Source organism: Chiloscyllium plagiosum, unplaced genomic scaffold (assembly GCF_037043375.1).
Source record: "Chiloscyllium plagiosum isolate Xiang-an unplaced genomic scaffold, Cpla_swu_hap1 HiC_scaffold_37, whole genome shotgun sequence".
NCBI lineage: Eukaryota > Metazoa > Chordata > Chondrichthyes > Orectolobiformes > Hemiscylliidae > Chiloscyllium > Chiloscyllium plagiosum.
The window spans coordinates 19,867,645-19,895,240 of record NW_028270175.1 but is presented as its reverse complement, the minus strand read 5'-3'; the positions used below and the strand labels follow the sequence as shown (position 1 = coordinate 19,895,240).

At 43.4% G+C, this 27,596-nt stretch overlaps 1 protein-coding gene and 1 long non-coding RNA gene across 5 annotated transcripts in view; one reads left to right on the top strand and one right to left on the bottom strand.

Moving 5' to 3' along the window:
• Positions 1-3,624: 3,624 nt before the first annotated feature.
• Positions 3,625-27,596, top strand: part of pax7a (paired box 7a) — a 245,814-nt gene continuing 221,842 nt past the window's right edge. For 2 of the 4 annotated variants that reach the window (XM_087980432.1, XM_087980430.1), the window contains exons 1-4: positions 6,889-8,112; positions 9,645-9,880; positions 11,113-11,242; positions 12,487-12,615. In XM_087980432.1, the coding sequence (XP_087836558.1) occupies positions 8,028-8,112; positions 9,645-9,880; positions 11,113-11,242; positions 12,487-12,615 (580 nt within the window). In that variant the 5' untranslated portion in view covers positions 6,889-8,027. Of the gene's footprint in view, positions 3,749-6,888; positions 8,113-9,644; positions 9,881-11,112; positions 11,243-12,486; positions 12,616-27,596 lie in introns of those variants that run through there. The other 2 variants (XM_087980431.1, XM_087980434.1) reach the window with 2 other exon arrangements.
• LOC122540355 (uncharacterized) lies at positions 8,235-15,332 on the bottom strand. Its single transcript, XR_006309269.2, has 4 exons — positions 15,100-15,332; positions 14,537-14,615; positions 9,369-9,451; positions 8,235-8,913 (listed from the first exon to the last, which is right to left on the bottom strand). It is a non-coding gene; the product is annotated as an uncharacterized LOC122540355 (long non-coding RNA).

Here is a 27,596-nt window from a genome sequence, read left to right as displayed (position 1 = left end):
GGGCTTCACAAGCTGGCAGCCCTGGGTATCCGCACCTGGATTTCTAAATCTAATTCTTTACCATGAGCAGGTGGGAGATTGAAGCTTTTGTTTCCGCAGTGCTCACCCCCATATACTCTCAGCTCCCGGCTGACACTCCATTGATCCCGGGTCGGGTTAAACTCACTGAGATTGGTACCCACTCACTCAAATAGACAACCCTAGTGGATTTTTGGTGTGTCAATTTAACAGCATGCAATATGACTCTCGCTGCTGCTAATCTCATAATTATTCTCCAAATGGACGGAAGCTCGGGTTGTGCAGGGATGTTGCGACTCGGTGTCTCTTAAAGGAGCATGCGTTCATCTTTAAAGCATTTTACAAACTTCTTTTTGCCTTAAAAAGAGTTGGGAAAATCCTGGGTCAATTGCATTTGTTACAATTCACGGAATGACTTATGGCGCGATGGATTTGGAAAATAAAATAAAAATGCCAGAGAGGGCTTTTCTCTTTCAAGATTGTCATTTTCACAGTAAACATACCTTTTTAAGAGGCCCTTTCAACGAGATTATATCCCTTTAACGACAACCTGTAATAACTTTTGAACAGTAACTCAAACTCTGTTCTTCCTGCAGTCTGTGATACTCTCGGGAGTCTCTACTGCTTTAAATAGTTTTGTTTCTATCTGAAACGTAGATTTTGACATTTAAGAATTTTTTTGATTTTCCTGAAAAATCTGTTCTGCACCACAGGCATTTGCCGTCAGAGATACAATTTTAAGCAAAATTTCCATCTTCTTTATGAATGATGTGTTCCTCAACATGGTAGACCTCCAGACTTAAACTCTAGCGTCAACAAGGAACATTCCCGGGACAGGGCGGCGTGGGGTTGGACACAGAATAAAATTGCCGAAACACTGAAATAAAGGTGAAGCACTGCGTATGCTGGAAAACTGACTTTTTTTTAAAAGTGCTGCAAAAACTCAGCAGGTCTGACAGCATCTGTGGAGAGAGAACCAGACCTAACATTTCGAACCCAGTGTGCCTTTCTCGTTAAGATTAGAGTGATGCTGGAAAAGCACAGCAGGTCAGACAGCGTCCGAGGAGCAGGAAAATCGACGTTTCGGGCAAAAACCCTCTCTAATCTTGACTCTGATCTCCAGCATCTGCAGCCCTCACTTTCGCCTGCCTTTCTCGTTACACGGAGTGAGCTTCCTGATCTCTCTCACATTATCTCTTCCTTTCCCATCTTCTCTCTCTCCGCGTTCCTCTTGTTACTCCCTCTTTCCTGCTTTCTCTCACCCCTTTGTTATGTCAAAACACAATTTGACCTGATTGTTAGAGAAGTAATTTTGGAAATTTGCCTACTCATCCCCTTGTGCCTGATGTTGCTCAATGCTACCGCATCCACAGCCGGCGTCCCGCCTCTCCCAGTGCTAACTTGATATTTTTGCTTGATGAAGCAGCGCAGAGCACACGCCTTCCAGATATTCTCTGCTCTAAACCCGCACCTGTACAGCCTGACTGAAGTTTTAATGTGTTTAAATACATTTACATTTATTTGGTCACGGTGACAAAATCCTCTTTGATCTTTGGTTTATTAACTGCGATTAAACTAGATTCTGGATTTCGCTGTTTTGTGCAACAGTGACAGTTTTAGATTTGTGGCTAGCCCACACTCTGTCTCTTACCTGTTGTGGATGTACGACTGGGGCCCACACAAATCACCTGAGGAAGCAAGAAGGGATTTTCCTCTCAAGTTCCCTGCAACCAGTGTCAGTAAACTTTGCCAATATTATTAAACCTACGGGTGGGGCATCAAGATCACAACTAGTCAAGTTATATTAGGAGCAACGTTTGTATTTTAGGGAATTCCAGCTATACTCAGCAGGATTCAGATTTTTGAGCGTTGTTATAATCAGATCCTGGCAACTGACATTGTTATATTTGGGGATTAACTGTAACCCAACTGGATATTCGGGCTGTTATAACGAGTTATTGGAGTTTAATAGAACAGGATATGAGGGATAGTAATGACTGTAAGTGAGGATAGATATTGGAGTTTGATGGACATGATATTGCTTCTAATATATCCAGATTTTGTACAATTAGTGCACGTGCATATTAAAAAGCAATTTAACACAATACTGGAAATTGATCATTACTAATTATTAAGGATAATATGACAGAATGCTGAGGCCTGATGTAATTGGATATTGGAGACAGTTATACTGAATAATGGGAAATGCAACTGTACATGTGTATCTGACGGATAATGAATACAGTACTGGAAACGAATACACCTGAATACTAAAAACCAATACCACTGGAAACTGGTGTAACTCGATAGGTTAATGTCGATTAATAAACCTCAATATTGGAAATTAGTCTAACTGGATATGGAGATAAATTAATATTTGAAAGTGAGCTAATTGGACAGTGAAGATGAATGAATGAATATTGAAACTGATAAAATAAATCACAAGAATTAATAAAATTGCAGTTTAGGAACAAATGTAACTCAATATTGCAATTACGAAACTGAAGTTTGATTTGATTTTGATTTTAATTGTCACTCGTATTTTACAGTAAGAATACAATAAAATGCAGTGAAAAACTTTCACTTGTCGTCTCAAGAAGGCGCCATTTTGAATCATTGGGATTGGAGCTAGTAACTAGATATTGAGAATGAATATAACACTTGCTATGGTGCATTCATACAAGTACGTTTTTAGTGATAGATACAGTGAATATCAGGAATTGATATTAAGGTTAATATCCTGGATACAGCGGACTAATGTGACTGGACATTGGGAACTAATATGAAGAGGAACAGGCCATTTGGCCCTGCTCCACCATTCAGTATGATCATGTCTGTTCTGGTTATGGTCTCCTTTCTACTTTACCATCCCCTCCAAAACCGCCTCCCTTACCCCCATCCAGCCCTTGACTCCCTTGTCAATCAAAATTCTAACTCAGTCTTGAATAAATTCAAATATTCAGCCTCACTACTTTTGGGAAGGAGAATTCCACACTCTAATGGCTCTATGGCAGAGAAAAAAAGAAATATCCCCAATCTCAGTCATAAAAAGGGGACCTCCTATTCTTAAATTGCTGTAGTTCCCCTCACAACCGAAAGTCTCCTCCTGATATCCATATTATTCCATCCTCTAAATATATTTCAATACGATCGTTCCCATTCCTTACCTGTTTACAATATTTTTCACTAAGATAAACCTTTTATCCCAGAAATTAAGTGAATGAACCTTCTCTGAACTGAACTGTTGTTCAGAACATATGTTGAAGGCTGACATTGCAATTTTTAAGAACTGATGCAGCTGGATTTTAGAAACCAATATAACTGAGCAATGCACACTGTTGTAACTGGACTATTAAGAAATGCCATAACTTAATATTAGGTTCAAAAATTACCGTGTGCTGGTGACTGAGATGATTGAATGTGTGTGCCTAATATAGCTAAAAACTGCATAAAGCTGAACATTTGCGGCAGATATAATTAGATATTGGGGTGACAACTTGCTATCAACGATTAGCAGAACCGATCACTTTAGAAAGAAGTGAGTGGACGGTGAAGGGTAATATTAACAAGGATTGGCGCTTCACTTATTTCTGGGCAGCTCCGTCTTTTTAAGTGACTATCTTTCTAACCCTGAATGCTGGGAAACGAATACAATGGGAACGATAATCTCGCAAGGGCTGGAATCTGATTTGCAACTTTAGGAATAAGTCTCTTCCTTGCCCAACACAAGGTAAGTTCCATTCCGCTCCCCGGTCCTCCTGCAGTATTTTTAAGGTTCCAGATATTGTTCACTATATCAATTCGTTCAAACGAAACCTAGGACTAAGACAGAGGTGTAGTATTTTAATTGGCATGTTAAACACTGGAAACTGTGCTTTGAATAGTCTTAGATATAAAAAGTGAGATTTAAGTTAGCTTTAATTCGAGTAAAACTGGGATTAGAATTAGATTTGAAGTTTAATTTTGGGGGTGAATTGGGTTTGAATTATAGTGCAATGGGAGTGAAGTTAAAGTTAGGATGGAAATTAATTTCAGCGTGAGAATAGAAGATATGAAATTTCAAATTACTGACCGGTCTCTAAGCACACCGCTTACACTGCGCGAGAGCAGTCTGCAGACTACCAGGGAACCGGGGAGATTTCTTTTCAAATGCTCAACTACAGAGCCACAAAATAATTATAACTTTTAAAAGAAATAATTCAGAAAAGATGCTTGCAATTAATTATTGTGTGGATTTCAGAGGTTGTACTGATATCACGTCCGGTCTGGGTATCTGTCTGACACACAGCGAGATTCCCTTTTGTTCCCAATTTTCATTTAGAAAGTTATTTATGGAATACACGCACTGTTATTACTAGGCGAGCGAATTATTAGCAGAGCTGAATACGAATTAAATGAAGATTAGGGGAGGGTGTGTGAAGCAAAGCGCAACTTTTTAAGATTCTTATTATTATAATTAACATCGGTGACATTTTGTAAAATAGCCATAACAGAACACATTTAATAAAGGGATCATCGATTGGTTCCTGGTACCAGTGATCAGTCTTGTATTACATTAGAACAATTAACATGCTCGCGGAGATCAGCCACTGAGGGGAAATTAAATCAGAAACTTTTGTGACTCATTTTTGGTATTTCTCACAACGTTTTGTTCCGTGTGTGTGCCGGGGGTGGGGGTGGGGGTGGAGGGTGGGTAGAGAGGTCGGAGGTCGGGGAGAGGAGGAGATGGCTGGGTCTTTGTCTTTGCGTGTGTCTTTGTGCATGTGTGTTTATTACTGTTGTAAGGTCTTTGTGCTTGCCTATTTTGGATGCCTGCATGTACACGCCTGTGTGTCAATGTATGTGTGTGTGAGAGTGTATGGGTGTGTGTATGTCTGTTTGTGTGGGAGTGTTTCCGTGTGCAGGTGATCTACATGTGTGGATGTGTGCTGGCAGTCTATATGTCTGTATGTGTATTGGGGGATGTCTCCACGTGAGAGTGTGTGTGACTATATGTATTTGTTGAAGTATGCGCTGTTGTAAGTGGTGTACATGGAGAAGTTGTTTCTGAATGTGTATGGGGTTTCTATGTATTCGTGTATATGAGGAATATGCATGTGGCTGTACGTGTGTTATGGAGTATTCACATATGGATCGGTCTGTGTGGTGTATGGGTGTGGGATGTGTGAATTTGTGTTTATGGATTTGTGTCCTTATGTATGTGGGTCTGAGTGTCTGTGTGCGTGAGTTTATGTGTCAATGTAAACAGGTATCTGAGTTTCTGTATGTGTCCGCCTGTGTGCCCTTACCTGGTTGGATCGGCGTGTCACTATTTATATTTGTCTATGTTTCTCTATGTGTGTGAGTCTGTATATATGTGTCTGTTTCTATATTTATGTGAGTATATTTGGGTTTGTGTGTTTCTATGTACGTGTGCGTCTGTGTGTTTCAGTGTGTGTGGGTCTGTGCATGGGTCTGTGTTTCAGTGTGTGGGGATCTGCGTGTGGATCTGTGTTTCAGTGTGCGTGTGGGTCTGTGTGTTTCAGTATGTGCGTGGGTCTGTGTGTGGGTCTATGTGTACATGGGTCTCTGTATGGGCAATGTATATATGGGTCTGTGAGTGGGTCTGTGTGTTTCAGTGTGGGGGTCTGTGTGGGGGGGTCTGTGTATTTGTCTGTGTGTTTCAGTGTGTGGGTATATGTGTTGGTCTGTGGCGTTTCAATGTGGAGCTCTGTGTGTGAGTCTGCATGTTGGTCTCTGTGGGGTTCTGTATGTGGATCTGTGTGTTGGTCTGTGTGTTTCAGTGTGGGGGTCTGTGTGTGTGGGTCTGTGTGTTGGTCTCTGTGTGAGTCTGTGTGTTTCAGTGTGGGGATCTGTGTGTTTCAATGTGTACATGGGTCTGAGTGGATCTGAGTGTGGGGGAGTGTGTTTCAGTGTGGGGGTCTCTGAGTGGGTCTGAGTGTGGGGGGGGGGTGTTTCAGTGTGTACATAGGTCTGTGTGGGGATCTGAGTGTGGGGGAGTGTGTTTCAGTGTGGGGGTCTCTGAGTGGGTCTGTGTGTTTCAGTGTGGGAGTGTGTGAGTGGGTGGGTGTGTTTGAGTGTGGGGGTGGGGGTGTGGGTCTGTTTGTTTCAGTTTGTGCATAGATCTGTGAGTGGGTCTGTGTGTTTCAGTGTGAGGGTCTGTGTGTGGGTCTGAGTGTGTGGGGGGGGTCTGTGTGTTTCAGGTGTGTGTGTACGGGTCTGTGTGTTTCAGTGTGTGTGTGGGTCTGTGTGTTTCAGTGTGGAGGGGTCTGTGTGTGGGTCTGAGTGTTTCTGTATTTGGGTCTGTGTGTGTGTGTATATATTTTTGACAGAAGCGTCTATCGTTATGCACAGTTTGTGCCTTTGGGAAGGAGATTTCGCCACAGTTTCCTCAGAAAAGAAAATGATTTTTTTTCATCCATCAAAAATATTTGAACCCCGAAAACAACCAGTTCTCCAAAACGTTTCTGCGCTTCAACTGATGGAAAAAGCAAATCCTAAACGCCCCCCCCCCCCCCCCCCCCCCCCCCCTCCGCTCTGAGATGAACCGATCTCTTTACCTTGAAAGCAGCCACCTTTGCCTTGTTCCCCCGGTATAAGTGAAGTCATGTTAACGAGTTAATGCCATCAGGAATTAAAGATACCGAGTTCCTCCGAACAAAATCTTCCGGCTGTCTGGTCAAATTAATTTTGAAATCTATTCAAAAAAAAGTTGCGAAAACGACCGAACGATGTAAGATAGGACAGGGCAGATCCGAGGGGACATGTGGACGCGCGCTGGAAGAAGAGGCCAGCCTAACAACATCCTAGCATTAAACAAATCCCTTATTGTTACCATCAAGACATGCACTTTTACATTACATCTTTAAATACAGTTCCACCGCGTAATGGTCCTTTACAATTCTCCTCGAAATCTGAGGGATACTGACTCTCGCTGAACTGCAGTCACCGAAACTACAACATTAAAGCGAATTAACGTGAAATTTCACTTAAATTAGGATCGCCTTTATTGCTAATATCTGTCTACAACATCAGGCAACGGTGCTCAGTGACAGTAAGACAGACAGCGGCCATGGAGTCAGAGTTATGTTTCTTGAGTCGGTGTTTGTCCAGTTGAATGGTGGAGGTTGTTAAATAGAGTGTCTTGGTCATTGAAGGATAACTGGAAGATTAGATATTTCGGCCTGAAGTTTGTTTCGTGTTTGTCCCATTGATGAGGGGGCGAGATGTATTTCTATTCATTCAAATAACTTCCAGCTCTTACTCTTTTGTTTTAAAGTGGTCGTTTTCTTTTCCCAAAATCTTTTCTTGAAAATTGTTTTTAATAAAACAGCTGTTTGGTCCAAAACGAGGCAGCGAAAGAGTGAATGTACAATGTGTGATCGGGCCCAGAGTCTCTCACTGTCATTGGCGCGTTCAGTTGTCAATGTATCCGCTCCCTCCTCATGAATAAAAGAATCAGCCCGAGCCTATCAGAGTTTAAACTTCTCTCCTCCACCACACTGCGTCGAACTTGGGCTCCTCGACATCTCCCCGCTTCCTGGAGAGTTTGTCTTTTAAAAAAAAACTTTCCTCAAAAAGAAAACAGCATTAAAGCAAATAACGAAGTTAAGAGGGAGATTAGCAAGCAGCAAGAACATTGTACCGGGGAGGGAAATTGTTCCTTGCGAACAGTGAAGGGGTTCTCTTTACTACCGCTACCCTCCCCCGCCAAGTTACCCTTCAGTCTACAAACTCCTCGTCCCACTTTCTAAGAAAGTTTTTTTTCCTGCAGGAAGCGCACAAAGCGAGTCCAGCCAGGACCGAGAGGGCAGCTGCAGCGAGTAGAGACTGGAAACCAGGGGATAGAGGAGGATTTGGTGCTTCGCTCAGTTTTGTCTGTCTCTCTGTGTGTCTGTCTGTGTAAATCTCTTTACCCCCCCCCCCCCCCGACACCCCCCCCCCCACCCAGTCATTCCACCCCACCCCCATCCCTCCCCAGTACCATTCGACTCCATACCGAATCGAGAATGACGTCTCTAACCGGGACAGCACCGCGGATGATGCGCCCGAGTCCAGGCCAAAGCTACAACAGGACCGGTTTCCCTCTGGAAGGTATGGATGCTATGAACAACAGCGTACCTCAGTTCAATAAGATGTATTTAAATACTGGAGTGCAAGCAGATCTAGTAGAAGGAGGAAAAAAGTCGTGTATCTTGAATAGAACTTAAATCACTTTACTTAAAAAAAGGAACATTTCTTTAACCGTGTTGGAGGGTTTGGGTGTTGGTTTAGTGTAGAGTGAGTCCTGTATTGGTGCACCTGCTTTAATATAAGACATCCGTGTATCTTTAATTCATTTGGCACCAGGCGTTTCGAGCTAATGGTATTTTTGTGATATGGTTTCCAAGCACGTGCAGCCATGCACAGAGTGATGATGTTGGAGGGTCTGGGACGGGATTTATTTAGCGACTGCCGCTCTCCATCCGTGTATTTCGTGACTAAGGAGAAATTGGTAAAAGCCCATCAGTCAGGCTTGTTGCAAAACACACAAGCTGGGTGGATTTAGTCAAGTGCATCATTCAGCACACTGAAGTGAAGAAATAGTCAGGAAAGGGATAAGGGGGATTACTCCAATATTTGCACAACATGACTGGGAATAATGAGCGAGGGAAGTGCTACAGTTTCTAGTGCTTACCGAGTGCAGAAATGGGCCACTTAGCGACGTTTGGTAGAAACGAGCCGTGTCCAAACTACCCGCATGTGCTGGTCATCATTCCTGTAAATTAGCAATGGCTGATGCAGATTAAGAAACAGGGAGCTCCAAGCAGCTTGGTGGAGGGGGGGGTAATACCAGTCTCTGATCGCCTTCTGTGGATTTTAATTCCGTCTCGCCTTTTATCTATTAAAACACAACTAACACACTCCATTTGGTGAGCAAACCTTTTTTGGGGAAACGAATTCATTCAAGACGATTTCGTTAACTCGAAGTCCACCTTTAACCGGAAAATCGCGCATTTCTATGAAGCGAGGCCGCTGCGATTTGTGACGAGTGAATCGATTAGATTAGAATGAGGTTCAATTCTACAGAAAGGTGTTTTGCCCGATCTCCCTAAGTCAACCTTGTTTAAAAAGTTAGGACTTTAATTACCTTCAATCTGATTACATTTCTAGGCTGTTTGGTTAAAACTGCGTTCAGCTCCACTGTAGTTAGTGACCATCTGAACTGTGGTATCACACGCCACTTCCCCCTCATTAACAGGAAAAGGTTTACATGGCAAGTTATAATTAAATTAATGTTACACCACTTTAAACACAGCAGCCCCTAAACTTCGCGCAGTTAAATCTGGAGCTCAGCCAGTGACACACACCTGTTTGAAAAGCAGATTTCGACAATGATGACAGTCTTGGGGAGAGCTGGATTCTGCAAATCTTAAAGGAGAGTGGAATGTCCCTAATTAAAATAAATACCAGAATGAAAATTAAAAACTGCAACTGTTATTGGGCAATGAATTCTGAAATTGTTCCTTTCTCTCCCAGTCACAAACACTGGGTCCAGAGAGAGGTTTGTACACTGCTGACCTGTTTCATTCTTTCTCTCCCCCCCCCCCCCCCCCCCCCCCCCCACTCTCTCTCTCTCTAACCAGTGTCCACTCCTCTGGGCCAAGGGAGAGTAAATCAGCTCGGCGGCGTTTTTATAAACGGCAGGCCACTACCAAACCACATCCGACACAAAATCGTGGAGATGGCCCATCACGGTATCCGGCCCTGTGTCATCTCCCGGCAGCTGCGGGTCTCTCACGGCTGTGTATCGAAAATCCTGTGTCGCTATCAAGAAACTGGCTCGATCCGACCCGGGGCTATCGGAGGGAGCAAGCCCAGGGTGAGTGGAGCAAATAGCTGGGCCGAGGCGACCCTCTAACAGGTCAGAATGATGACACCGAGCAAACGAAAGCAGTATTCCTTTGAAGGGGAGCATTCATGCGGTGCTCCGCAGAGAAAGGGGGGAAGGAAAAAACACAGATCCTGACATTTTCCAGTCACCGGCAGATGTACATGTGGAGCACTGAAGTTCAACTTTATGTGGTCACAAACTTTCTCCACTCCCCACCTCTCAATCACACAGATACACACACATTCACACACACACTGACGTACTCACAGGCACATACATCCACAAAAAACATGGTTTTGGAGACTTATGGTGGAAGGAGGGAAAAAAAAGGATGAACCTGACAAAAACCATTCGCAATCTTTATCTTACTGTTGGAAAGGGGCAAAACAAAACACACCCGCGCCAGTGGGTCCTCCACCCCAACAGAGATCCTCTCTCCAGGAGACACCCTCTCTCCAGCGGTGACCTTCTCCCAGCAGAGACCCTTTTCCCAGTCATTCCTTGCACCAACCCTCGCTGATGCATTGTATTTATTTCCCATTAAATCCGCATCATCCGAGTGGAAAACTCTCGGAAAATGAAAGGATTTAAAAAAAAAAATTATCACGATAACCTTTTGTTTTCTGAATGGCGTATATTCCAACAAATCGATTATACGTAGCACGATTATTCAGCTCAACTCAGGAGTGCACTGACCGATTGATCTTTGAAATAAGGGCCAAAACTATAGGGGTCTCTGTTCCTCTCCCTGATACAGTTGCAGAGAGACTGGTTCCACATCAAACTGGGCAATTGGAGCAATGACAACAGAGGGAACTGAACTGGAATTAAACACTGAACTAGCTACAACGTGAACTCTGTGAGACATAAAACAACAACATCCCTGTCTCAAAACATTACAATCTATAATATTCTTTATATATATATAAGTTAAATAAGCTAGTCTTTAGGAGGAAGAGCATCCCGTCGTTATATTGCCCCCTCACAATGTCATGAGTCTCAGTTAGACAAGACACATGGCAACTCATTAATAAATGTATCTTCTGGATTTAAAACAAATTGCGCCGCTGAGTGCAAATGTGGTGGTTTTCAGACTATGAATTAAAAAGCTCTGATTGTAGTTACTTTGTAAGTCTCACGTCAAATAAATTAAAAGTTTGTTTTTTTTCCCCCCTTGTGTCTGTCTCTGTCTATTCCGATATCTGTTTCCCCTACTAAAGCAGGTAGCAACGCCCGATGTGGAGAAAAAGATCGAGGAATACAAGAGAGAAAACCCTGGGATGTTTAGTTGGGAGATCAGGGACAAACTACTCAAGGACGGCATCTGTGACAGGAGCACTGTACCTTCAGGTGAGGGAAAACTTCCAACAGCCCTGCCCTGACTATTTGTAAAGGGACCTGTCAGACGTACACAATTTCCAACACTTTCCTCAATCATTCATTTGAAGAGAGACAGAGAGAGACAGGCAGAGAACGAGGGCACATACAGACAGAGAGAGACAGGCAGAGAACGAGGGCACATACAGACAGAGAGAGACAGGCAGAGAACGAGGGCACATACAGACAGAGAGAGACAGGCAGAGAACGAGGGCACAGACAGACAGAGAGAGACAGGCAGAGAACGAGGGCACATACAGACAGAGAGAGACAGGCAGAGAACGAGGGCACATACAGACAGAGAGAGACAGGCAGAGAACGAGGGCACAGACAGAACCCAAACGCCACACAAACTGCAGCTTTTAAAAACTGTCACCGTTGAACTTTGTACAATATTTTTACTTGAACTTAATCGAAATTGTTACCAATGCATACAAAAAATGTCAATTTGCTGAATTTCGAAAACGATCACAGACAATTTAGTCACCTTCTGTTCCCGCGCTGCACCGGCAGAAAATACACACTGACTTTCCAGCTAAACTGCTCAAAGTTGCAGGTTGGATTTATGAAGTCTCCACAGGCCTGTGTTACGATTCGGTTCCGGGGTGGCGGCGGGGAATTTGCTAGGTTGGGTTCTTGACCAGTTTGGTGTCTTTCAGCATTTCTTCGTGATCATTTTTCTTTCTTCCGGTCGGTTCCACCGATTTACCCCTCACCCATTCAGCCCAGGGGCCGAAGCGCCCGCAGTCGGTTGCTATCCCAATCGCTGAAATTGACAGGTTTGAGAGCGATGGGGAAAGAGCTTGTGGGGTGGGCGGGTGAGAATTAATTCTGGGAACAGCTCGTTCCTCACCTGGAAACCCCCTTTTTTTCAGTTTTAACCATTTTGTTTTTGTTTTAAAAATCCCAGTAACACCTATCAGAAGACATTCATAATGAAACGATTGAATGTGTCCACACTAGATTTTAGTGAAAACAACGACCACGATTTATTTGTAATGTTATCAAATTTCATAAGATTTTAGGAGAATTTTTTTAAAAATCTGAAATTATTATATAATACCTTAACTGGCCAGAAGTCATGTAAACAATCGGCTTGAGGAAAATGGACTCGTTCAAGACTTTTGCTTTGAATCATCACTTCAGTAAAATCACCCAAACTAATGATTCGCCCCCCCAAAAGAAATAATTATTTTATTTATTTTTTCTTTTGAAAGTGAGCTCCATCAGTCGGGTGTTAAGAGCCAAGTTTGGAAAGAGAGATGATGACGAAGAAATGGAGAAAAAGGAGGAAGAAGGGGGAAGAAAGACTAAACATAGTATTGATGGAATCCTCGGGGAGAAAGGTAACATTGACTCTTGGTTTTGTTTCCTCCCAGTTGGAGATTAGTTGAGTTCCTCTTGTCATTGTGTTAGTATCTGGGTAGGGAGGGGTGGGGGAGGCATAGCTGGACTGGGGGGGTTGGAACGTTAATGGTGGCTGGGGAAGGGGGAGGAGTAAATTCCCTGCTCAAGTCTCAATTTCGCCTCAGTTTTGCGCGGTTGGGATGTTGGCTTAAAACACTCAGGGTTGGGGGGAAACAGCGCTTGATTCTAAACCTGCAGTTACTCGCACCTGACTGCATTCCGGGGCGCTCCCTGTTTGATTTGGTGTAGCTTCTTCATGCTGGAGTTAACAATGATTGCAAATCTAGGAAAGGACACTTACACACACACACACAACCCAGCGTTTGTTGTCTTTCGAATTACCACAGGGCGCACATAAAGCCACCCTCAGCAATGTTTCAAAATCTATGTCTGGAAGGGGCACGGATGCTCTCCTCCCCTCGCAGAGATATTTTATTGTATGAGGACCTCAGTGTTTCTGTAGGTTTGGGGGAATGCAGCGTCCAGCGTTGGGGGAGATTTCCCTCCCAGGAGATGGTGCCGAGTGTAAAACGCTTTGCTGCGGGAAGTCAGCGCTGGTCTCCCTTCTTCCACAGGCTGCAGCCATCCATTATTCACCATGGAGTTTCAGGGCAAGTGTCGGAGCTTAAATTAATTTGTGTTGTGGGACAGATCGTTCTCCGGGTTTCTTAAACGGTCCCTTGAAACCACGGCTGACAGTTGCCCGCTCTGCCAATCAATAACAATTAGGAGAGGGAGATGACTGCAGCCGGCCGATAAAAGGCGAGGAGATGGGGCATTGACTGTGGGCGGATGATCAAGGGACAGACAGATTGGGGGGTGGGAAATGGGGTGGTGGGGGGAGAGAGAGAGAGAGAGAGAGAGTGCGAACACTATCACTTCGTCAGCGAATCAATTGGAACCTGCAGGGAGACCATAGAAATATAACTCGGGAAAGTTGCTGGCAATTGTGGATGTGGTGCGGTTGATGTTTTGATGGCGAGGTTAAGTATATAAAACGATGTGCTATGTTTGGTTTCATGTATGCGGCTGGTTCAGTTCAGTGAGAGTGGGTTTCTGCTTAAGTAAATGGCGTCTGTCACACAGTCCAAAGTGCCGATAAGTTGTATCAATCGGTTGATCCTTTTAGCTGGCGTCGGGGGTGAGGCCCGGCCGCTGACTTGTGTACCAACCCAAGATTATTCCCGGTCAAACTTTTTGAAGAAAAAAAATAAAGCTTGTTTGTTCTGTTAATTCCTCGGGGCCCACTCGGGAATATTCAAACACATTCGCTCCCTTTCCCCCCCACCACCCCCTTTAAAAAAAGACAAAAAACTGTCAAACGAGATGTTCAAACGTTTCTTCTGGGCTTGATAAAGGGGTTTCTCGAAGACGGACTCATTTTCAGACTTGGAGATGAACTTGAGTACAAAGAGCTTCGAGTCCATTGAAAATGTTTTAAAAGCCGAAACACAAAAAGGGAACACAGGCGGAGGGAGGGAGAGAGGGAGAGAGAGGGAGAGAGAGAGAGAGAAAAAAAAGACAGCAGCCTGTTCTGAGGCAGACAGAGTTCGGCATTCTCATTCAAAAAACCTGCGAGAGGGGGGAAAAAAACATCAGAACAAAAGAGCGGGACAAGGAAATAATGGAGAAAGGGAACGCATGAATAATGCAAGCACACCCTGCTGCTCGGAGTTTTGTAATATCATTGGGAAAGAATAACTAGCTGAAGGTACAAAACGATTTAAAGAGAAAAAACATTTGGAAACAGTCGATATTCATTTGCGAAGCAGATTTCGAGCAGTTTTCCCCAGTCACCTTCACAGTTCAACCACTCCACACAACATTTAATTCAATTTTTTTTTCAAAACAAAAACATACCTTCACTTTCATGCTGAGGTAGTCACATCAGCCGGAAAAGGGGCAAACCGTTTTTGTGTTTTTATTCTGTGTGAACGGTCTGGAGAAAGATAATTTTAAAAATTATTTTGCCAAATTTTATTTAATTCGTTCTCGGGTGTTTTTTTTTAAATGTTCCGAACTCGTGTCCTCCTGAATATTTTTAAAAATGTCTTTTATTTTTCGCGCCCTTCGCGACCCCGGCCTTCGGTCCATTTTCTTTTTTTTTAAATCCATGCAGATAAATTAAATCTCGGTCAAGCAAAGTTTGTAAGAATGTTGGATGGTGTAATTTTGTGAGCAGTTATCCTGGGCATTTCGTCAATTATTGACGCTGAACTCAGTAAGAGAGATTGCCTTTCCAAAATCCTGCCAGTTAAGAGACGCTGTAAAAATATTTACGATTTGTTTATATTTTGGACAGTGATCCGGTCAGTGTAGTTTAATTTGCAAAACTTCCGGAGGTGTGCTTTTTTTAAAAAAAAATCAGTTGTTAATTTAAGGAATTCCAACTTTCAAAAACTTTTAATTCTCTTTAAACTTACCTTAAGTTTCAGGTAATAGTGAGCTTAGAGAAGGTGATTTTTCAGTTGCCTTTGCTTTATCCAAATAAGAAAATGTCAATAGCATCGCCGAAAGCTCGGGCTCTTAATACTTCAATATATATTTTAAAATGTTTGAAGGAGAGAACTCCGCGTGTTGCCGTTTTGCAATCCGCCTTTAAATAGCACCCGAGACTCACGCTGGGTAATAGCGAAATGACCGACTGTTTCTTTAAGACGTCAGGGTAACAGGATGGTGTTTCTATTTATTGACCAACTCCTTCTTTCAGGAAGAGTTTTAAAAAGTCGACAAAACTTTTCTTTCACTTTCTAAATTGAGCCTAATAACGACCGGATGTTTAAACGGCCGGCGACCTCTGTGATCTTTTTTAGACGAGTCTCTAATTTAAACCATTGGGCAAGTGGGAACCTTTTCGCTCGTGTCCAGCCCCTAACCCCAAACTGGATTTTGTTTGTAGAAATCTTCAAGTAGTAAACTGCACAGGCGACCGCTAACCCTCGCAGTTCAATCGCAGTGCATGTTAACAGCTGCCGAAGAATCTCACCCACTTATAGTAACCACACACCCCGTCGCAGCATCTGGGGGGATTCAACAGCTATCTTTGACAAGGAGAGACTTTTATAGCTAAGTTATATTTTTAAACCCTGACTCGTCAATGTTTGTCTATTGTACAAGCTCAGTATAGTGTGCCAATATTAAACCCTGTCTCTTTAAGCGATTTGTTTTGAATAATTATTTATATTTCCCAGAACCACAGGAAACCAAAACATAACTTAATCTGTGCCTTTACTGTGGTAACTCAAGGCTGAGATTCTAATGTCCTTTCTCTTTTTTTCAAAAGCAAAGATTTTGCTGGACTGCTCCTTTCTCTCTCATCTCTCTGACATTTAATAATGTTAAGGCTTATTACAGAAAGTAATGAAAACTGTTCTGTGTGAATGAGGGGCTGTGTTTCCGAGGAGTGTAATAGCTGCTAGCCATGGTTAGAAGTGTATTTAGCCCCAATCAGCCACTGTGGGGACTTTTAAGCACAAACGTTATGTTGAAGGGTTTTAAGGCAGATTAAATTGAGCCCTTTTATTTCTTGCACTTTCATCTTTAAACGCTTCGCTCTGTGTAGCTCCGGGCACAAATTGGCCAGATTTCAGTTCCCTTTTATAGAACGTGATTTTTCATAAAATGTGTATATCGTTTGAGGACAGAGTTAGCATTTTGTCACATGCTCCTCCGACCTCGTGCTGACAGCAATCACTTAGACTGGGGATGAACGTTTTAAAAATGTAACCGCGTAGTTGAGGGAACCTGTTTCAACAAAACTCCAACTAAAAGAAAGAGGTGTCCAAAGCTAATGAATGAATGAGTGGGTAAGATGAAGTTCTGTCTCCCACTGACTTACTCGGGGTGGGGGCTGGGGTGGGAGGGAGTGGAGTTCAACATTCCTGCTCCAGCATCCCCTCCAAATTTCTGTCGATTTATTTCTGAGTGGTAAACTCCAAAGATACCTTGACTGTGGGTAAATCCTACACAATTAGGAAAAAAGTAAATAAACAGAATGGTGAAGAAAATAATGCGGTGGAATTCGTGAAAGAATATACACTGAAATGTCTCTGAAATGACAATCTGCACAGCACGGGGTATCGATTTGCAATGGAAGTGGAAATGTAGATGAGACTTGCGAGCATCTGCAACATGTTACGAGAATAAATGGTGTGGGTATCATTATAAATGGGAGATAGATCGACAGACACAAGAGAATTAAATTGGATGACGAGTTTAAAAGGCTGGAGAGACGCGATAGACTGCGGAACGAACAATGGTCAAAATTGCAGATCAATGGAATACTAAACGGAAGAAATTTGCATCACACGAATAAACAATGAAGCAATGTAATAGGGTAATAATGCGTTGTAGTTGCAGAGACTGGCAACTGGGAATTCTGAGTGAGAATCGAGTGTGGAACCACATGCTGGTTGCCCGCGTTTTGTTTTGGTGAGGAGTTTGGTGTTCGGTCAGTAGCAGTTAGTCATAGGGAGTGGAGAAGTGTTGAATTTTGCGGTCATGTAAACATTTAGACAAGCCAGTTGCATCTGGCAGAGTAGAATAACACCGCATGCGACAGGATGACTATAGGAAGCTGACATACAGGAGTTGGTCAAATAGAGATATAGATAAAATGCGAGAGAGAGCCATTAAAGTTGTTGTGTTTACGTGGTGGGTGAAGCGTGTTTCACACCTGGTTTGACGAGGTAGAAGTGTCTATCCGGTAAAGTAACCACAGAGAGTTAACCAAAAACCTTCATGTGTAAGCGAAAGAGAGACAGAGAGGCTACAATAGATACTTGAAGACCGAGGGTCACCTGGAAGTTGTGAATCTAATCAAACAGAACGCAGAGAGGATTTCTGTGTTTGTGAGGGGGGGATTAGCTGTAATAATAGAGGCCAGGGAACAGATAGAGGAATGTCAAACTATCCGGGGCTACAACTCATTGTAATGTGCATATTCAATTAAAGAAAGGGATATAGCCGCCACACGAATGACACTTGTCAGAGAAAGCGAAGACAAATAAGGTACAACACTGAGAGAGCAATTATTAAAGCAAATACTGGCGCGGAATACTTTACTAGTCGGGGTTTAGATAAATAAACACACAAGTGGCGAGACAGAAAGCAAGTAAGGACAGTAAAACAGAGCAATTCAAGTTCAGTTAACTTGAAGCAGGGAATGGGAGAAGGTTTGAGATAATGGACAAGGTTTAAAGAGGACAGAAATATGGAAATTAATAAAGCTGGGAGGACCGTGGCTTAGGGAAACGAAAAAGAGAATTGTATTTTTTTTTGAATGTTGGGAAACAGAGTGAAAGACATCAGAGCACAGAAACGCGAAACCAATAATATGATTTAAATCAGAATAATTGCATGTGAGAACGTAAAAGGATAGAAAAATGGAGAGATAGGAATAAAGGCTGAAGGAGAGAAAGAAAGGGACAGACTGACTTCGGAAATTGAGTATTTAAAAAAATATTTTGCATGAGTTAAACTATCTACAATTCATGTGTCAGAAGTGAGGAGGCATAACGAAGAAAGAGGATGAGAGAAAGCGATAGCACTGCACTTCAAACGAATTCATCCAACACCAGGAAAGAGTGAGAGAGAGAGATTTAGCTCAAATATGGCAACGTTATTTAGATATTAATAACATATTTTCCCGAGGCATCAGCAGTCCATACATCTCCACTTTCTCCCAGCTATTTGGCTGCAGGAATTGAGCGAGATACAAATGTTAGGCAGAGATAACACAATCAGCGCAGCTCGGTCCTATAGCTGCATCACTGCATTAAACCAGGATTAACCTCCCCTTTCCCATCAAGGCTTTCCCTCTTACCCCTTCTATATTTCATTGCAATTTACATGGAAAGGATTTTAAAGAACATATAGGACCCAGAACTTAAAGCTGAAAGGTCTTTGGGATGGAGCAAAACCCTAAATCCTCTCTCAAATTTATGAAATAATAACAATAATAATAAAAATGACCCAGCATTTCAATTCGATGGTGAAATTCCAACCATGGCAGATTGCGAGAGCCACACTTCGGAATTTAAGTTGGACGTTTTTTTAAAAATAAATCCTAGTTTCATCTTACCCAGAATCTTCTGGTGTTAAAGGTGATGTTTGCTTATTTTAATGCTCTCTAAAACAAAAGTTAGCAACTTGGTCCATGCATGGCATCGCGTTTCTTAATATTTGGGATTTCTAGTTTTTAATTGGATTATTGTATTAGTTATTTGGCAGAATCACAGTCACGGGACTGAACTGTCATTGGAAGTGCAGCGGTTCTGGTAAATCGATTCAACTCCATGTCTCAGCCAGCTCTGCATCTCGTTTTCAGTGAAATGTGACAGGACTGAGGGGTTATTCCAGATGTAGGGTGTTGGGGGGTGAGGTGCCTCTGTGTTCGGGGGTGGGGGTGGGGGGGTGGGGAGGGTCCCACGAGGAATGGATGAATCGAAGGTCTGTCCAATCTAACTTTGAGGGAATCCCTCATAGGAAAAGGCCGAATGTCTGATTCTAGCCGGACACTGGGCAGATGGTGCACGAATCTCGAGTTGCTTAAGTTTATTAAAAATGGGTGATGGGCCCAATAACTTTAACATAACAGAGACGCCAACAGGTTGTCTCAATATGAGTTGCATCGAGCATTTACCAGGTCTCACATTTAAGCTTAGAAAGGAGGATGCATTCGCCATACTACTTTGGAGAATAGAGTTGAACCTTTTTTTGTGCATGTGTGTGTGTGTTAGGGGCCTACAAGTGTGCAGTATTCTGGTCTTGCAGCCCATATGAAAGAATCCGCAAACATGGTTATTAACAGATAGCCAACCCCGAACACAGGCTCGGGGTAGTTTTAATAAACAAGAAAGAGAAGGGAAGCATCTAAACCCATTCATTACTGCTGTAGTGTACAGGCGAGCAGGGGAAGAGACTGATTATGTTGTGTTTTGAGAAATACTTACTAGGAGCTTCCCATCTTCAGCGCTTTGTAAAGGGAGGCAAAAGTCCGGAGCAGATTATGTTTCAGACGGTTGTAGGATTGTGACCAAAATAAAATAATAAAAATGGGTGTCATCTCGTTGCGAATTTATAAAGACATTTGTCATCTGAGGAAAGCCCAGAGTAAGTCTTTTCAGGAGGATATTAATTCGCAATTATTTGCAAGTGCTTGGCTGACCCCTGAACTCTCGTTGGCAAGGAACAGGACGGATTGTCGAGTGTTGTTTAAAGGGGGAAAAATAGGTGAGGAAAATTAGGAGACGGAGTCAGGAAATTGAGAAGCTTATTGCCTTTGATCCTACTCGCGTTTGCTTATCAGGAACATTTATGGTGACACTTTAACAAAGGGAGTTTATCATATTACAGTCTCACCACGCTTTAGTGCGGGGTTCCCGTTTTCAGCTAATTAAGGACAGTCTGCATTGGGGACAGGCTCGATCTCAGCACACATATTATTTGTGTGCAGTGAATGAGGGATCTGTGGCCTTTTTGTGTGGGGAGGGGAGGATCACAGTGAGGAACTTAGAAGGATGTGCTAACAGAATTAAAGTGTGCGGAATAAATCCCCGCCCCTTGCTAAATTTGCAGCTTTATTTAAACACTTTCCAACCGAGGTCTGCCCACACAAATGTAAAACCAATTTTCGCCTGTTCTTGGAAAAACGGCCAGTGTCACCAAGAGGCAAACAAGTTGCCTGCCCATAATGGGACAGTTGTGGGTCCGAGTGCATTTCCCGCCAGAAAGTGAACACTTTCTTTAGTGCCTTTGCTGAGCAGGCACCAGTCCCCCAGTTGAGGCGGTGTCATGGGTTAGCACTGATCTGGTCTGTGGGGCACGGTCGCCCGGGGCAGGGACAGGTTTCAGCTGCAGCCTGAGAACGCTGCTGTGGGTTTTAATCCCGTCCACTTTGTCTGCTCTTTAACGTAAACCGTGGATGCTACATAGATACGGGGTGAATTTAATACGGATAGTGCTGGAGAAACTCGGCAGGCCTGACAGCATCTTTAGACAGAGAAACAGAGCTAATATTCCGAGACCAATATGACATACCGCCAGATCTGTTGGATATTTAGAAGACCTCCTATTTTAAATATGTATATAAGAGCAACATTGCTTCCTACGCACCAGCCTTTTACTTCCTCACCTTTACTCAGAGTTAATGAGATGAAGGAGAGAGCGCACCCGGTTAATTTCAGGCCGGCAGTGATAGTTACAAACACTTCTACAGCACAAGGTTAGATACAGCGTAAAGCTCTCTTTATATTGTCTCCATCGAACATTTCCATAGTGGGTACATCAAAAGTTCGATGTGATACAGAGCTAGGTCCTCTACACTGTCCCCATCAAACACTCCCAGGTCAGACCCAATCAAGGATTAGGTACAAAGTAAAGCTTCCTTTACAGAGAGTGCAAGAACAGAGAACTGCGGAATTTATGCGCACATCTTTGTAGGTGACAGGAGAAGGCTGTTTTAAACTTTCAGAACCAATGGCTTTATAAACGGATGCCTAGTGTACATTAGCCAGGGAGTTAGGTTAAACCTTTTTTTAAGCACTAGTTAGATCTCAGTTGGAGTATTGTGTTCAAATCTAGGCACTTTGGGAAGAATGCCACAGCCACGGGGCACAAGAAGATTTACTGAAACACAGAACAACAGAAATTGCTAGAGAAACTCAGCAGGTCTGAAAGCAGACTGAAACTTAGTTAATGTTTCGGGCCCAAGACCCTTCTTCAGAACTCATAGTAGTTGGGAAAAGGGGACATTCATGCTGATGACTGGGGTGGAGGCGAGAGGGACGAAAGGTGGGAGAATAGATGGGGAGGGAGCCCAGAGAGAGACCTGCTGAGTTTCTCCACCAAAAGGTTTTTGTGTGTGTGTTTCAGATCTCCAGCACCGCAATTCATTGTTCTATTTTAGAAAATGGTCCTAAAACATCGATGTTAGATGGACCAGGGAAAGGTGTCCCTAACCAGAGTGATTTTGCTGCAGTATATCGGATGAAACTGTTTCCAGTGATCTGGAGGGCAGAGGTCACACTCTTAAGGTAATTGGCGAAGATAATTGACCATACAAAAAGGAGGCGAGATGAGTGATGATCTAGACTGCACTGCCTGGTCGAGATGGATTCAATAATAACAGCGAACAGGGGCTTATAGTAGATGAAAAGTGCTTTTACGGAGTTATTTTTTGGAAAAGGCAGGCAAAATGGAACTAATTAATCACTCTTTCAATGAGCTAGCACGGGCACAATGGACCGAATGGCTTCATTCTGCGCTGTATCATTCTACAATGACTGCCACAGTAAATGCTTTCGGCGCTGGCGGCGTACCGTTTAGATATAGAGTTACGTCCTACTCAGAGAGGACTTACCTGAACTTTAGTATCACTCGTAGTGCTTCCACTCCTGCCTCGCCACCCTGCGGAATCTGTGAATCACCAACCAGGGCCCATTTGGGGAAATTGGTTGCGTTATAGAGAGGAGCAATATAGACTAGGTGGAGTTTCTCTCCCCATCAAAATTAAATCACCGGACAGTTTTAGAAGAGGCATTCTGGTGGATTTAACTGTTGTAGACAAGGAATGGTAGAGGGAGGGTCAGACCGTGCCCTCAACACTTCAGCTTTAGTCTCCTACAGCGATTGAGTGAAACATTTGGTTCATATCTGGGAAACTTTGGTATGAAGGACCAATTCAGGAAATAAAAGTAACCGAGCTGGGGACTGATCACTGCACTAGCATCAAACGCAGACATAGCTCATAGTCAGGATTTCACTGCAGCTTCACAATTAAAGAGTGAATGAAATAGCCGACTATTAGGGGACCCTGGGACATGCCTCTGGAAGGCCATGCGGAGCAGGTTGAGACAGATCAATGCAAAGTGCATTTTATTATCTCTGTTTGAATTTGTCTCCCGCCGGGCTAATCTCTTGCTATGATATGGCCACGGATCTTAGATAGGAGAATATATTGACCTTATTCAGTGAGATGTACTCACTGTAACTTAACTTTGTAAGGAAAAAAAAGATTTTTTTAAAAAAAGGGTCGGTCACTCTAACTCTTCAACTCCCTTCAACGGTTCTCTGGTAGCATTTATTTCTGAAGAAGGTGCGATTCCTTATTTTGGACAGGGTGTTACAGTCGGTGCATGGTGTGAAGATGAGTGTCTGTGTTTGTGTGTGGGGGTGTGGGTGGGTGGGTAAGCGCGAGTGATGTGAGTATGTATGCATATATAGATATGACTTAGAGCACTACTGAGGATGTTTATATGTGGGCGCGTGTTTATCAGTGTGTGCGTATGAATATAAAGCAAGGAGTTGTGCCTGTGAGGATGTTTGTGAGACTGTGTTATCTGTGAAGATATGTTGATATGGTTTTTGAGTGGGTGAGAACATGTTAGTGGGTGAGATTGTACTTTTTCTGGCATGGATTTGTACGCCTTTGTGCATGTATGTAAGAATGGCTGTTGTATTTAAAGATGTGTTGATATGTCTGTGTGGGTGAGTAAGTTTGCATGCGTATGCCTGTGTGTGTATGTCTGTGGATTGGAATGAATGGTATCTGTGAGGGTAAGTTTATATGTCTTTGTGTAAGAATGTGTTGTCAATGTTTGTGTTGATTTGCCTGTGGGTGAGATAGCGTGTGTTTGCGTATGGCGCCTGTGTGTATGTCTGTCTGAAGATGAGTGCTGTGGAGGTTGTGTTTATGTGCTTGTGTGTGGATCAGGGCGAATGAATTGTGTGAGAATGCGTTCGCTAACAGAATGTATTTATATGTTTGTGTGAGAGTGAGGGACAGTGTCAGTCTGTGTTTGTGGGTCAAGAAGCAAGCTATTCAATAACATGAACACAGGCAGACTCTGAGTATACCTTATCATCCAATCGAGAGACAGCCGAGCACGACGGTGACTATGAAAGTGTGTGCGCGGTTGACAGTGTTTAAGTATGCCCGGCCGGGCTGTGGAATGAGGGAGATAGGAGCACATTTACAAGGATAATGTCAGGATTGGAGGGTTTGAGATACAGTGAGAGGCTGAATAGGGATAGGCTTTTTTTCTCTAGAACGTCGGAGGTTGAGGGGTGATCTCAGATCCTGAGGGGCATGGACAGGCTGAATAGCCGAGGTGCTATCCCAAGGGAGGGAGAGGTCCAAAACTGGACGGCAACGGTTTAAGGAGAGAGGGGATAATTTTAGAAAGATCCTAAGGGCAACTTTTTCACGGTAGTGCGTATATGGAACAAGCTGCCAGAGGAAGTGGTGGAGGCTGGTACAATTACAACATTTAAAAGGCATCTGGGTGGGTAAATGAATAGGAAGGGTTTAGAGGGATATGGGCCAAATGCTGGCAAATGGGACTAGATCAGGTTAGGATATCTGATCGGCATGGATGAGCTGGGCCGAGGGGTCTGTTTCTGTGCTGTACGCCACTATGCCTCTATGTCCTGGTTAGCAATGGTCAGTGCGTCTACGGGTTTCAGTGTGGACGATGCCACAGTTGCTTGGGGAATTTGCTTTCAGAGCTGCCCTCGCTCCTGAACAGGCCTGATCGCTGTCAGGTGAGACACGCTGCAGTGTCTACCTGAAACCTGCCAGGAATTTCGGGCCAATCCATGGGATGGCTTGTCTCATCACCTCCACCACCACCCCCGCCTCCCCTCCCCCACCTCAGGGATGAAGGGTCCCATGCCTCGGTGCTACAATACCGAGTAAATCGATTCAATGTCAATCTTGCTAACGGCTGGGAGATCCGCACAACCTGTAGCTGATAGTACATGAAATAGCTGTTCACTAATCTCCCTGCGTAGCTGCAAACACAGGCTCCACTCAGGCCAGGTCGCAAATTCAGCCCACGATGGATTGATATTGTAAATAAATATTTCGTGGAGATTTAATGAAGTCTGCTGGTTTTGGTTTGATCGGGACTGAGGAGATGGTGTTGACTGGATAACAGAAATTGAATTTAAACTTTGAAAATGCAAACAAGAAATTGATAAATATATGGGGGAAAAGAACAATTTGCAGAGTTACGGAAAGTGTGTGTGTGTTTGGTGGGGGTGGGGGTGGGGGCGGCGGCGTGTGTATCACCGGATAGCCGACTCAAAGTACCAGCATGGGCAGTACGGGCAGAACGGCCTCTTTCCATAGTGACCTTTGAATGTTCTCAACTCTTTATATAAATGTAAGCCTCGCTGGGTTCAGTGTAGTCTGAACCAGAGTTATATCCCAGTGACATCCGTTCTCTTCAAAACTGAAATGAAATCAGCAAAGTTCATGCTAAATCATTCCAGAACCCCGCGGGGATTCGTATGAATTCAAAGCAGTATGGGTACACACCACTGACAGGGCAGCCTACAAACTGACGAATGGTTGAGAAAGATTTAATAGGAACGAGGAATTCATTTAGTAATTGATGAAACGACCACGAGCGGGTCTTGAGAACCAGGAACCCAGCTTTAGACTGCACCACAGACCAGGTGCTTTGTGAGACACCGCTGGGAGTGGGAAGTTAAGGGGGGAGAAAACCCAGAAAACTAAGGCAAGGCTTTACAATAAGATACAAGGAAAGGTCAGAAATCCCTGCTGCTGGCTCTAGTTAAAGACTAAGACTCTATTAAGTTTCGCACAATCCTCACTGTTCTCCCCAAACCGTTCATAGATTCGGCAAATGGTTACAGGACAGTCGGAGGCCATTCGGCCTGGCCTGCCCATGCGAGCTTTTCCCATACTACTGTCACCCCCCCCCCCCCAACTCCCAGGAACCCCTGCATTTTTCAACATTTCTTTCCGTGTAATTATCTAATTCACTTTTTAAGACCATGACTGACCCCGCCTCCAACACACTTCCACAGTATTTTAGATCCTAACCATTCGCTGCGTGAAGATAGGTGCCCTCATGTTGTCCTTCCTTCTTTTGTCAATCCCTTTGAGTCGTTGTCCTCTGGTTTTCCAACTTTTCTGCCAAGGAAAACACTTTCACCCAATTTGCCCTGAAAAGACCTTTCTTGATTTTGAACACCTTGACCATGCCTTCTCTACATCCCCTCTTTGCCAGGAGAAACGTTGAGCTTCTTCAACTCAAAGTCATCCCCAGTCAAACCATTGTCGGGAAACTTGTCTGCATTGTCTCCAAAGCCTACACATCCTTCCTCAGAACTGGGCAAGGCAGGACCGGTGTTTATACATTGTTTTACCGTGTCTTCAGCGTTGGTACGTGTATGGAATGAGCTACCAGAGGAAATGGTGGAGGCTGGTACAATTACAAGATTTGAAAGGCGTCTGGATGGGTATATGAATAGGAAGAGTTTAGAGGGATATGAGCCAAGTGCTGGCAAATGGGACTGGATTTATCTAGGATATCTGGTTGGCACGGTCAAGTTGGACAGAAGGGCCTGTTTCCATGCTGTACATCTCTATGACTCTGATAATAATGTTTGACATCCATATTGTCTCAGACTGTTACACTTGCGTTTATATATAACTTCCCTGCTTCGATACCCTGTGCCCTATTTACATAAAACTCAATGACCTATATGAGTTATTAACCAGTATTCAACCTGCTCTGTCGCCTTCATTGGTTTGTACAAATATACCTCTTTGTACTGATTACTTTCACAATCTTGTTACACTCATTTCTCACAGTATCCATAATATGGTTACAGTCAGTGTTCTCACAGCACTGTTATACTCTCACTATTCAAACGGTATTGTTACACTTATTATTCTCAAAGCGCTTTCCACAGGATGAATCCAAAACAAAAGGAAGCCATTCTGCCCTTCCTATCAATGCTAGCTTTGTTGCAACTCACTTCGTCCCACTCTTCTGGGTTTTCCTTATGGCTTTCCATTTCTTTCCTCTTCAGATAATAATCTAATTCTCTTTTTAAGACCACAACTGAATCTGCCCGAACCACATCTCTCGGCAGTGCATTCCAGATCCAAACCACTTACTTTTAAAATAAAGCGTTGCTTTGTATTACAGTTGTCCTCTTGCCAATCCGTTTAAATCAGTTTCCTCTGCCTGATAAACTCTTTCTTCATCTACTTCGTGCAGCTCCTTCATGATTCTGAAACCCGCTTCTTAACTATCTCCTACAAGGAGAATAGCCTCAGCCCTCCATCCTGTGTCCACACAACAGCAATATCTCATCTCCGGAACGATCCTCTCCAATATTTTCCAAACTCTTTCTAAGGGCTTCACATCATTCCTAAAGTGTCGTGTACAGAACTGGGCACAACACTGCAATTCAGGACAAACCAGAGTTTTAGAAAGGTTTATCATAATTTTCTTGATCCCGTATTCTCTGCCATTGTTTTAAAGCCAAGGGAAGCACATGAAGCTCTGCTAACCTCCCAGACAACCCGGCCTGCCACCTTCACTCATTTGTGTATTTATGGTTAAACATTGAAGTCACTATTCTCGCAATATTTTCATAATTGGGGGATATCTACTGCTCTCTTATTGTCACTACTCACAATACTGTCACGCTGAAAGCTCACTATTCTCACAATACTGTTACACTCAGTACTCACGTGTCTCTGAAGACTATTACACTCTAGTATTCACTATTGTCACAGTAAAAGTAACTGCTCAATCTTCACCACTCTCACAATACTCTTTTGCTCAGTATTGAAACAATGCCCTTAAAGTCGTTGCTGTCACAGTACCGTTTGCTCATTCTAGCCCCAAGAACTGAATGGACTCTGCACTCTTTTCCAGACCGAGGGATTTCAATTTGATATGAGGCGAGTTGAAGTCTAATGGGTTAAACCCTGACATTAGAAAACCTGGAGTCGAGCCCAAAGGCTGATTGTTGTCTATATCCTCCATCTTTACAGCAACTCCTGCAACCAAGCAGGTGCTGAACACTGTGTCCTACAGTTATTTCCAACCAAACAGGGAGGTTAAGTGGGACCCTGAGGTTTGAGCAGCCC